At 47.5% G+C, this 13484-nt stretch overlaps 1 protein-coding gene across 1 annotated transcript in view; it reads left to right on the top strand.

The window, feature by feature from the left end:
• LOC139050963 (cysteine and glycine-rich protein 1-like) overlaps window positions 1-13484 on the top strand; it is a 36435-nt gene that overhangs the window by 16876 nt on the left and 6075 nt on the right. Inside the window, exon 4 of the mRNA XM_070527878.1 lies at window positions 375-582. Coding sequence (XP_070383979.1) covers window positions 375-569 — 195 coding nt within the window. The 3' untranslated portion in view covers window positions 570-582. The remainder of the gene's footprint in view (window positions 1-374; window positions 583-13484) is intronic.

Below are 13484 nucleotides of genomic sequence, written 5' to 3'. Positions count from 1 at the left end.
CTTCAACATATTGCATTTTGCAGCAAACGTGCAGAGACCAAAGTTTCCTGCACGTCGAATAATATGGGCAGAAGTCAGGAGAGTGTCTGTACCTATAGAAACACAGCGAAACTGTGATGATGTGATGACACGGCTGGGTGAGTTTCGGAAAGCACGGCAGCATAAGCCAACATCGCTCATTTTTCTTCGGCTTCGTCAGCGCGTGGGGCTCTGACACACGAAGAGAAAGATTTGTGCGCTTCTATTGCTAGTCCTAGCACTGACATTGGCGACTGGCGCATTTATTTAAATTGAGGGAATTTAATTGAGGGAATTGAGGGAACCCACTGCCTCCTACCGCGCCATGACGTTCCCCGCCTCGGGAACGCGTGCAGGTCGGCACCGCCGGGCGCGTGTACCACGTGCGCTGCTTCCGATGCCGTGCGTGCGAGCAGCGGCTGGCCTCGGGCTCCTACCGATCGGATGGCGGAGAGCTCTACTGCGAGCCCTGCCACCGACGGCACCTGGGACCCAGGGGCTACGGCTACGGGCTCGGCTCAGCGCTGCGATGCTTTCCGGGACGCCTCTGAAGACGCCGTGAAGGTGGGCCTCGTGTACATCCTGTATAGAGATGCAGTCCTTGGAAGCAGTAGCAAAGATGAAATGGCGGTCGAGGCCAGAGTCTCAATTGATATGTGAAGCTTTTGGCCCTTTCGGCGAGAGATATCGGTGTATTTTGTGTATGCCGGCTCGTGCATCATGGCACTGGTGATATGTACTGCGTAACTGTCTTCATTCTGGACTCTGTTTTCTCCCGTGGACCGATGTACGGAACATGTGCCGCATAGCGCGCACTTATGTTCATTGAAGCGGAGAGCTATACCGACATACATACATAAATTATCGTCTCGAAAGATGGGGTCGCATACAGGGTTTGTCAGTAAACTAATGAGACTGGCTATGGTAAAAACTTATTGATCCGATCGGTACATATTACTAAAATCCTTCAAAATAGTCTCCTTGGGCATCTATACACCGCTGCCTACGCGATTCCCACGCTGCAAAAGCTCCCCGAGAGTCAGCTGCCGTAACCTCATTCAAAGATTCTGTGACACCCCGTTGGATGGCGGAATATCGTCTAAATGGTGACATTTCAGGCTTCTCTTGAGCTTTGGGAAAAGGAAAAATGAGCAACCCTTCCCCTACCGGAAAATGGGGATAAGCGAAGCTTGTCCTACGTGCACCTGACCTTCGTCACGGTTAAGAAACCCACAGGTAACGTTGCCGGATTGCTTCGGCCTCCCGCTCCCTCAGCTATAGGGATCTCGTTGCTGTCGGATTGCCTGGGCTCCGGCGGCTCTAACGGCTGAATCGGCGCGCCGACAGCGAGCCCTTTCACGGGCGAGTTCTCGCCGCCGCTCGTCGAAGGCTGCCTGTTCCTCGGGGGAACGCACAACGCGTGGACGACCCATCCGTTTTCCGAGACTGAACTGAACGGAAACGAAGCCGGCGCAGCGCGCACGAAATGGCTCTAACGGCTGGATAAGCGCGCCGACGGCGAGCCCTTTCACGGGCGAGTTCTCACCACTGCTCGTCGAAGGCTGCCTGTTCATCAGGGAAACGCACAACACGTGGCCGTCCCATCCGTTTTCCGAGACTGAACTGAACGGAAACGAAGCCAGCGCTGCCAGCGCAGCGCACGCGAAACCCTTTCCCTGCCCGGCAGAAGCGAAACGGTTCTGATTGGTTGCGCGCGTGGCGTGAGCGCTCGCCTATGCAGCCGGAATCCTTGCTAATGACTCACGCTCCAGCGCGCCGCTGTTCTGCTCTGGGAGCAACGTTTTTTTTTTGTGACCACGACAACGCCACCGAAACTTTTGAGCCAATACAAGCTTCGCTTGAAAGTCTACCGGGCTCACATCGGGGCTGTACGCGGTGGCTGCGGCAAGTTTGCAACCCCTATCCGGGCCAGGTTGATGGTCACAACGAAGGCGGTGTGGTCTGGGGCGTTATCGTGGTGGAGCTTCCAGTGATCGGCAATCTCCGGTTGTTTCCGTTTGGCGGCTCACTGAAGGCGCTGGAGGACTTCTTTGTAGAACACGGCCTTGACGCGGTTCGTCCCGGAGGTACGAATTCTTTGTGGACCACCTCACGCTTGTAAAAAAAGACAATTAATATTTTTCTTGACCTTGGACTTCAACATGCTCGTTTTCTTGTGGCGCGGGGAGTTAACGGTGTGCCACTCCGAACTTTGGCTCGAGGTCTTACTGGAACAACCATGATTCTTCGCATGTTATTACGCCGTCTAAATAGTCCCGTTCACTTTCTAACTGCACAAACATCTCACGGGAAACGTAAAAAAAAATCGTCGTTGTTTTTGTTCATCATTGAACACTTTTGGCACCAATTTCGAACAAACGTTCCGGATGTTCAAATTATCCGAAATAATTTTGTGAACCGTTGTTTTGCACATGTTGAGGTCTTCAACGATTATTCTGATTCTCAAACGAAGGTCGGAGCCCAGGGGATTTTTTACTTCGGCCACATTTTTGTTCAAACCACTCGTCGAAGGGCGTCCAGATCGCTCCAGTCTCCCTTCCTATGTTTAACTCACTGAACTACGGGAAAACCTGGGCCCTTGACAGGGCGTTGTCTTTGTACAAGCCTCCTTAACCAAGGCAAGCGTCTCGGCAGCGGTTTTGCCTAGATGAAAGCAAAATTTATTTCCGTACCGCTGCTCCAGCGAACGCTCCACTTTTGGCGTTTTCTGCCGTGAAAAAAAAAACTCGAAAACAGCTTTTTCACCACTTCAGATACTCACTGCGTCAGAGCTTGGACGCGACTGCGCCCGGTACGTTACTGGCGTACAACTAGAGGGTACTTAGAACCGGCGCCACAAAACCCACTCCTTTCGGTAATATCACGAGTCATCACTTACGCAAGCACAAACTTTGGTTTTCAGTCCCTCATGAATAAAACGGTGCGACAAGCAGAGTCGGTGCTAACGTTTAACTGTGCCCTCGTGGTTGGGGGCCTACGTGGGCTGTGGGATCCCATGGGTTTGTAGCGACCGTTGTTGCGACGCCTGTTTCTCCAACCTCGACCGGCGTCACTATTGAGCAGCGTGGCGTTGTCGGCAGGTTGCAGGCGTCCGGTAGACCATGGCGACCAGGCAGGGACGAGGCAGCCATGATGCTGATTTCTAAACATTGCCGTCATTCGGAATTCTTTCGTTGCACCCGAGCCGTTCGTAATAAGCGCACTTCCCGAAATCGGCCAAAAATGTGACAAAAACTAAGGCAGACTTGTGCGACCTTCTATCCCAATGACAATACCCACCATGATACCGTCCATGACAACTTTGCTCGGTTAAGCCGTCTCGGAACGTTTTCCCGCCAAAGATGTCTTCCCGGGTGCTGCTCTTCGAGTTCCGGATTCCTATTTCCGGCTCTCATGGCACAACAAGTGCCCGTCGATATTCTGAGAGGACAGTCTCGTTTAACCAGTTCCTGAACCGGAAGGACATTGCGCGGACGCCTTCTACAGTAACTATAGTCGCAGTAGCAGCCTCGCTGTAAGAGCTGTCACGGTGGATCAAAGCAGTAACACAAATTCGCTTTGCGGCGAAGTTGTTGCTTAAAACGTTGTTCCGGATCCGGCGGAACCGGGACTGTCCATTCAAAATGCCAGCGGGAATTTATTCAGATCATAGAATGTCATACAATAATTACTAGAGAGAACTCTGGCGCTGCGATCGTTTAGCCACCGTGGGAATTGGGAAGTACATGGATTTGTCTGATATTCGCACTTGTTGATTCAGATGTTCTTGTGGCTTTATTTATTACGTTTTATTTGTCTTCACTGTCCTAAACATGGAGGAAAAAATGGCTGTGGCTTAGGTAAGGTTAAGCCCAGGATGCGAAGCATACTAGCCTTTATTTTAGTTGTTGAACCACTGTTTAGCCTGGTGAACTGCTGTTGCTTGGCTATATTTGGTTCGGCTAGACGAAGAAACAACTCATGCATTACTTCTTCGCCTTCAAGAGTGGAACGCGACAGCGTTCCCGTCGACCCGCCAAGGGGTGTAAGACAATGGGCTACAGGGCAGCGACTACGCGCCCCGCATTGGACGCGGTGAGCGTCGAGCAAAGCAGCGTTCGGCGCGGCAACGAAATGTGCGCCTGAGCAAGAGACGCACGCCTTAGAAACAGCGCGTTTCTAAGGCAACACCGCATTCACTAGAGGCGCTTTTGTACCGCTTTGAAGCGTTGTACTCGTGGCTCAGTGGTAGCGTCTCCGTCCCACACTCCGGAGACCCTGGTTCGATTCCCACCCAGCCCGTCTTGCAAGAGTTGAGCCAAAGCCACTTCTCCTCTGTCGTGACGTCACGGTGTCACGTGATTTCATGGTCACCGCCGCGCCTGAGGAGCTGGGTTGAGCCCTCGTAATATGCTTCGCATAAAAATATAGGAGGGAGCATTACGCCACGCAGCCACCCTTGGCAAGCGAACGCTCCGTGAAGTCACAGTGGTGGCCCAACAAGTCACCTCTTGCGTCGAGATCACGGAGCAAGAATCGAGATTTGCTGAGACGTTCGGTTCCCTGTAGCTATGCCAGTAGTTTTTATTCGGTACGTGTTTGTTCGGCTGTCCTGCGTGGCTGTGCCTGCAGAGCGGAAAAAACCAACCACGCACTTTGACGTGCAATCACGCGTTGGGCCACCAGGTTGACTTCAATAGCGTTGCGGTATGCTCCTCCTAACTTTTTCCTTGCTCCATGGTCCTAAATTACAAAGCGATCTACACTTTTCTAAGTGCAGAATACTCTGCGAAGGCGCGCACTCGCTACTAAGTGCAGCGGCTCAACCTGGCGAGATGGCCAAATTGAAACGCGCCAAGCTTCTGAACACGCTGGCTTGCCCGCACGAAATTCATAAGGGCGCTTGTCGACGCATGCGTTCGTGGCGTTTTTTTTTTTTTGGGGGGGGGGTAGTGATTTCGATATCGGGCCTCTGTACTATTGGTCCTGTGTTCGAATCCTTCAGTCGGACAATTTTAATGATAGGGCAGTTTTTTTTTTTTTACCTACACTTCGTGCAGGCTCGTGTAGCCGAGTGTAGTACCAGGCAGAGGCTATGACGTCGTGTGCTTCACTTTGCTCGCTGGGCTGTAGCCAATCAGAGCAGACAGCGCGTCGTCTTCTGCATCAGCAGACGAAAAGCGCCAGACTTCGCACTTACTGGCTGTGTATATGCCCTTGCCTGAAACTAAACGCCAATGGACGCGTTACCTTTCATCAACAAATATAGACAAACTACAGCGAAATACGTCGCGAATACGCAGTGCACAAGGACAACTTTTCAATGCGTATAATACAGCGCGGAGTCTGAAACAGCCCGCACAATCGGTGAGCAAGATGATTTTACCTTCTTCGAAGATTAGCGCACTTTTTTCTGTGACACATGGTCACGCCAGCCTTTCGCTACCGTATTTGCTGCGAATATTCACTATCGTCGGTATATCAGCGCCGACAGTCAGACAAAATGGCGCCACGCTTTTGCAACGCCAGCCTGCTTGTTTGTAGTCTGCTGCCTACACTCATCGAAACCAAAGTGCAGAAAGTGTATAGTTTTCATGCTACACTACATCTATAAAAAATGGCTTCGTGTAGGTTGGCGGAGCTGCACTTTTCTACACCAAGTAAAAAAATGTGCCGACTTCCTACCCTAGCTACACAGCCAGTGTAGGTAAAAAAAAAAACTGCCCTAATGTTTATGTAATTGCTTATTACACAGTCATCATCATCACCAGCAGCCTATTTTATGTCCACTGCAGGACGAAAGCCTCTCCCTGCGATCTCCAATTACCACTGTCCTGCGCCAACGGATTCCAACTTGCACCTGCGAATCTCCTAATTTCATCATCCCACCTACTCTTCTGTTGTCCTCGACTGCGCTTCCCTTGGCACCCATTCTGTAACCCTAATGGTCCGCCGGTTATCTAACCTATTTTAATAGGCATTACACGGCCTGCCCAGCTACATTTTTATTTTCTGTTAATGTCAATTAGTATATCGGCTATCCCCGTTTGCTCTCGGATCCACACCGTTCTGTTCCCGTCTCTTATCGTTACGCCTATCATTTTTCGTTCCATCGCTCTTTGCACGGTCCTTAACTTGTTCTCGAGCTTCTTTGTCAATCTCCAAGTTTCTGCCCCATATATTAGCACCGGTAGAATGCATTGATAGTGCACCTTTCTTTTCAATGATAGTTGTAAACTTCCAGTCAGGATCTGACTATTACTGCCGTATGCACTACAGCCAATTTTTATCCTTCTGTAAGTTTCCTTCTTATGATCAGGGTCCCCTCTGAGTAATTAACCTGAGTAAACGTACTCCTTCACAGACTCTAGAGGCTGACTGGCGATCTTGAACTCTTGTACCCTTGTCAGGCTATTGATCATTATCTTTGTCTTCAGCATATTAATCTTCAACCCTACTGTTACTTTCTCTCTCTCTGTAAAGGTCCTCAATCGTTTGTGACTCGTCCCTAGTGTTGCTGAACAGGACAATGTCATCTGCAAACCGAAGGTTGCCGAGATATTCGCTGTTGATCCTCACTCCTAAGTATTCCCAGTTCAATAGCTTGAATACTTCTTCCAAACATGCTGTGAATAGCATTGGAGAGTTTGTGTCTCCTTGCCTGACCCCTTTCTTTATAGGTATCTTCCTACTTTTCTTGTGGAGAATCAAGGTAGCTGTGGAATCTATGTCGAAGAGATTTACCTAAGCCTCATGTACTCCTTGATTATGTAATGCCTCTATGACTGCTGGTATCTCTACTGAATCAACTGCCTTTTCGTAACCTATGACAGCCATATAGAGAGGCTGATTGTACTCTGCAGATTTCTCGATTACCTGATTGATGACATGGATGTAATCCATTGTAGAGTATCCCTTCCTGAAGCCAGCCTGTTCTCTTGGTTGAGTGAAGTCTAGTGTTGTCCTTATTCTGTTGGAAATTACCTTCGTGAATATTTTATACAATACTGGAAGTAGGCCTAATGGGTCTATAATTTTCAATTCTTTAACGTATCCCTTTTTTTGTGCAGTATAATGTTGGTATTCTTTCAGTTTTATGGGACCCTTGAAGCCGTGAGACATTTCGTATAAAGGGCCGCAAGCTTTTCAAGCATGATGTCTCCTCCATCTTTGATTAAATCGACTGTTATTCCGTCTTCTCCTGCCGCCTTCCCCGTTTCATGTCTTGCAAGGCTCTTCTAGCTTCATCCCTAGTTATAGAAGGAGCCTCTGTGACTTGTTCATTACTACTCCGAATGGAGGTTACGTGGCTGCTCTGGGTACTGAACAGGTCAGTATAGAATTCTTCCGCTGCTTTTACTATATCTTCGGAATTGCTGATGATATTACCCTGCTTATATTTCAGTGCATACATCTTGGTTTGTCCTATGCCAAGTTTTCTTCTCAGTTTTTCATGCTGCGTCCACTTTTGACTGCTTCCTCAGTCTTTCTTACGCTATAATTTCGAATATCTCTTACTTTCTGCTTGTTAAGTTTTGACAGTTCCGCGAATTCTATCTGATCTCTTGAGTTAGACACTTTCAAACTTTGACGTTTCTTTATGAGGTATTTCGTTACTTGGGAGAGCTTACCTACTGGTTGCCTTGGTGCCTTACCTCCTACTACAACTGCTGCTTCTGAAGCCAGTCTAGCTACGGTTTCGCTTATTATCTCTATGTCATCTTCATCCCTCTGTTATAAGGCTGAATATTTATTTGCAAGCACCAGCTTAGTCTGCTTTTATCCTTACTGCGTATAGGTTGGCCTGTTTCTTCTTGACCAATTGGACCCTCTCTGTCTCTTCATATTGAGGTGAATCCTAGACCTCACTAGCCTATGATCACTGCATTTTACCTTGCCTGACACTTCTACATCCTGCGCTATGCTGGGATGCAAGAAATCTATTTTATTTCTTCTTCCACTATTAGGTACTTTGTTGAAAGTGACGAACTTACAAGGTCGCGGAACCATTTGAAGCCAGAAGGACGAAGTTGAGACAAATCCATGTACTTTCAATAATTCCCATGCTGGCTCAACCGCCCCGATTGCAGCTTCCGTAGTAACTAGCGCCAGAGTTCCCTCTAGCAATTATTGTATGAAACTCTATTACTGAGATCGAGAACCACTACAAGGCCAACTTACCACAGAAGCAGAAAGCCGGTTCCGGACACCAGAAGTTTTCAGTGACAGCAAAGACGTCTTTGTTGAGAAAAGGCTCAGAGTAATGGAAAATGCTCAGAGGACTCGTGGGCATGGGTGGCCGTATGAGCAGCATCGCTGAAATTTGGGTCGCGATTCGCTAGCGATGCTCAAGTCTATACAGACCACGGTTTCCATTCCAGGTTGTTTCGAGCAGTCGAATCTTATCTACAGGCGGGCAATAGTGCGCACCACTTAGTTCGGGGACTTGAGATAGGCAATTGCTGTTGACGCGCTCACGTCGCTGGAATAGCCACTTTCTAGACAAGGCACATTTTTTCTTATTTGTCAAATTGTTTACAGTGGTGGGGTTCAGTAATACTTGTTGCTGGGCTAGTTGGTTCTTACTGTACTACGGACTATAGGACCATAGGTCCCCTTCAGCAGCGCACCGTCGGCGGGTGGAGTTGGTTATTACTTGTACCCCCCCCCCTCCCCCCCCACACACGCCTCCTCCGAGGTCAATCCACCCAGCTTTTTTTTTGAAGTTTTTCAAGCGCACGTACACGTTACTATCTTTAACGGTGTAAGATATACAGGGTTTCCACCGTAACTTGTGCCGGAATTTAAATATATGCGACTGCCACGTAGCTGGACAGAACCGAAGTAATGCTGTTTTGCCGTCGCTTGGAGCAGGTCAGATTATTATTTTTTTTTGCATTTTGCCTCATTACATATAACTCGTTATTAATTTACTTCTCAATTATTATAATCAGAGCAAAACTGTCAACCGGCAATATCTAGGCCATCATGAAAAATTCCCGATCCATCTTTCAGTTGCTTTGCTCAGTGCGTGATACAAAACAGTTTTTTCCAAGCGTTAAAAAAGCTTGCAAATCACAAAAAAGTTCCACCGCTGCCGCGCGACTATTCGTGCGGCACTCTACGTGTGCTTTTGCGGGTTTCTTTCTGTAAAACTACGAGTGGAGGTATTGTCGAAACTAGCCTGCAGTGCCCCTAGCACTTCGTCAATAAAAAGACGCATTATCTGCGCTTTAGTCGACACGGCAACATAGTTTTTAAACGACAGCAGCAGTGAAAACACAGAATCTTCTCTCGGGCTGTCAATTTCCTGATCCGACGTCTGGGCTGCTTTAAAGGGATACCAGAGGCAAATTTTAAGTCGACATGGACTGCTGAAGTACCATCCCAGAAACATCGCAGCGCCTGTTTCGTGCCAAGAAATACTTAGTTTACGAGAAAATTGCGTCTGAAGGGCCCGCACACCTTTAGCGCAATTCAATAAATCGCCCGCCCCCGAGCGGGCAGTGGTGACGTTGCATACACCATCACCGCCCTTTCCCTTTACTGCCATGGATGAGTAAAACGGCGCACGATAAACGGCGCTACGGTTTTCTGCGCAAAACGAAAACTCGCGCCCTGTGGAAACCGAGCCGAGACAGAGCGTTGGATTTGCCGCAGCAGTTGTTCTTGGTCAAGTGGCGTGGGCAGTTAGGCCCAGGTAGCACAAAAGAGATACGTAACGTTTTCGTAGCGTTTATCCAAGACGATAAAAACGGGTTAAAGAAGACACGAATGAGAGAACTTCGGCGGGAAAACGTCGTATATTTCTGCTAATGTCCGGCTTAATTACTTTCTTGAGACGATCTAGAACAGGTCTGCAAGACGTATTCGAAAAGCTGGTCTAGAAATAGGATTGGGAAAGACACAAGTAATCCCTTTGCCAAAACTATTCGTAACCAATTTCTAAACGTTTTTAGGACGTTATCAAAAAGCTGGTCTAGAAGCGGTCTTGAAAGGTTTACGATCATCTGAAGCTAATTTTCGCGGGTGACGGGCGCGATTAGACATCGTTGTTCAAAACACGCGTTTAGTTTCGCCTCACGCGACTGGCCTATGCCGCGCAGACGTCGCCAGCCGCACCCGTTGGCACGGCCTAGGCCAAACGCGTGAGGTGAAACTGATCGGGCGTTTCGAACAATGATCTCCAATCGCGCTCCAGATGAGTAGAAGCGTCGGTGCTGACTGTAAGAACCATGGCGCAGTGCCAAGCACTGTTCCCCGCATGGCCGGCGCATCCTCTACCAAGTCGCACGAAAATGAGCTTGCTAGGAATAATAAAACCTTAATACCGCCTTTAGTAAGCTATGATGCTTACAACCACAATGGGAATGACATCCTGCAAAGAACAAATGGCCACGTCTTGGCAGGTGGCCAGACCAAGCCCTTCATGCCAAGAGTGCATGAAATGAGAACATTGTGACAAAGCAAAAACACTTTATTAAAATGAATGTTTATGCAAGGTTCGAACAAACTGTGTGAGAAATGCAAATAGAAGTAAAAGTACATCAACAATGACAAAAGTCGCAGAAAGGATTCGTAATGAACTCGAAAGTGAACATTCACTAGCACATAAACAAAATTCCAAGTACACATACAAAAATGAACAGAAAAACCTGGAGTGTACTAAAGTGTCTAATTTATCATAGTAAAGTGCACGTGCTATTGGATGGACTAGAGTTATGCAGAAGTGACATCGGAGCGAATGGAAGAAGTAGACTGAAAAATGCAAGAGTATGAATCGGATGGTAACTGCCTCCAAGCAATGTTACTAATCAGCTAGAAGCTTGAAAAGAGCACAAAAAGAAATACCACCGCATACCATCTTAAAACAATCCTGTGACAGAAATAAGAAAAATGGGAGCAATGCAAAATTGGAAATATTGCCTTTAGGATATATCAAAGAAGGTAATGGCGAGAAAAAATAACCATACAACAAAAAAGCAATAAAGTGAAATTAGTACAGAATACTTAAACATGGGGATTCAGTGGAACAAGTGAACACTACTGTAGTACAGCGAACGATGAGACAGTAATGCTGCATCTTGCCACTCCAGAACGTGAGAAATGAACATGCAAGCCTCATTTAGAAACTTACATAAACATGGAAATAAACTGGAATGCACTGGAAGCTGCATTTGTGTAACAAAGGAAGCAATGGTCATAACAAATAGTAAGTGTTTTATCTAAAAAGCCCTTTACGCTTTAAGAGGCAAAGTTGTACCTCTCTGGCAAAAACAAAGTTGCAACGAATAATTTGCAAACCAGCAAACACATTAATTAGCACACTGACATGTCACACTTTGCGCACATCTCCAGTCTCCTAGAGTAAAAAAAAAGCACTCTGAATGAGAAAAACGCTTAACACATGTAGCCCAGAGCAAATTCTTTGCCAGTTCACTCACACTTTCACATCCAAAAACATTTGCCACAAAGTCCAGGCACAGTTCCACTGATGTTTACCAATTCACCCCCACTTTCACGTCCAAAAATATTTGGCACACAGTCCAGGCAGAGCTTCATAGATAAACAGCTTGAGAGCACCCTGCTGATTATTGTGCAGTCCCGCTGCTGGAAATAGAACTGCCGCACATGCTGGTAGTGGTTTCAATGTAGACACACTTGCTGCCCTGGACAGGTATGCTCAGATATCTGCACTGGTGCACCATTTTGTCGAAGTAGACACATTGATGCACTACGCTGGTAATTGAAACGTTTTGCATGCACAAGTATTGGCTTCACCAGAAAGTCTTGCCCACATACCACCACTGGCGTATATATGCACTTGCTCTTCACTCAGTAGCATTGAACCTAAAGTGTTCCCTATGTGGCAGCCATGTGTAAAACCGGTGTCACACGACCACTCTCGATCGCGATCAAGCCCGATCCGGATCGAAATTATCGATGCGACTGGCTCACTCTCGTAACTTGCGCAAAGGAGCCAATCACGACCGAGAAATTCGATTTGTAACGGACTGGATAGCGGCTAAAAGAGCCCCGTGTGAAACCGGTATCAAATAATGCACAGACGTACGCTAGGAAAATGTGTTGCACAAGGACAAAGAACTGCGACGTGCCCTGTTGTGCGAAGCGCGCGAACAGAACACATGTATATATATAAAAAAAAAGACTGCGAGAGCGCTTCGCGAACTCCATGCGCACACATGGCACCCGCACGAACTCGGCAGGCCGCTGACTAAGTAAAGCACGAAGGGCGCACAGCGTACATTCCGACACATGCCCCAAACTGCAAGCAATCGTACTACCTAAAGCATGCAAGTTATTTTATACCAAGGGCATACTCGACTCACGTATGCAGTATCCACAAGCGAGGCAGCGTACATGCTGTATCCATTCGCCAAATAGTAAAATTGATAACAAGCACAAAGCTACAAGGGACTCAGTACATTACTACCATATTTGAGGCGTCAAATAAAATCGAATTTGGCCGTTTCATATATTGGACACAATATATGGACACATGTGGTACCCGGTAATACCATGAAATACCCATCACGTGGGTAAAGCGGGCGAAAACACAATCGAGAACCTGAAGCGCAAACGATAAAAGCACGGTATGGTGCACTGTAGCGCGAGGGAAGAAAATAGGGCGAGCACTTGACATCACCTTTTGGGATACCGCACTAGTACTGAATCATTTAAAAAAAGCCTGTTTGAACCAGTTCCCTTGTCTGCAACACTCTTGCTAAACGGGAGACTAAAATACCACGATGACGGCTCTATTGCGGAGATCGGCAAGGTGCGCACAGACAGAAATTTTGCCGCCTTTCTTCGCATTCTGCAAAATGCTTTCTTGTTAGGATCACGCATAGCGGCCGATCCCGACGCTAGGGACACACAGGCACGGTTTCGTCCCTCTAACTTTCATCCTTATACTGCCCTTAACGCCTTAATTACAGCGTCAGTGAAAAGGCGCCTCACATAACATGACAATGAACTTGAAGAGCTGATTAGTGCCCTCCACTCCGCGCCCTCCAATTGAAAACACTACTGATTTCCAAATTAAACTACACAAACAGATCGCACAACCCAAACTAATCACAGAACGTCGTTTTCTTGACGGCAAAACCCTGCAACACTTACATGACAAAGGGCAGCGGCAGCACATTCAGAACAGCCGCTATCATACCACAGCGCATTGTAAGTGCGATAACGCTATTATGCCCGGCTCAAACAGATCGCACAACCCAAACTAATCACAGAATGTCGTTTTCTTGACAGCAAAGCACTGCAACACTTACATGACAAAGGGCAGCGGCAGCACATTCAGAACAGTCGCAAACAGACCTTAGTGACATGCGAGTGCGATAACGCAACTATGCCAGGCTTCACGAATAACGTGGTCGCCTTGGTCACATAACAATTGAAAACACTACTGATTTCCAAAAAAAAGCACACAAACATAT

Source organism: Dermacentor albipictus, chromosome 1, assembly GCF_038994185.2.
Source record: "Dermacentor albipictus isolate Rhodes 1998 colony chromosome 1, USDA_Dalb.pri_finalv2, whole genome shotgun sequence".
NCBI lineage: Eukaryota > Metazoa > Arthropoda > Arachnida > Ixodida > Ixodidae > Dermacentor > Dermacentor albipictus.
The sequence above is the reverse complement of the archived record's forward strand: the minus strand, read 5'-3'. Positions and strand labels throughout refer to the sequence as shown.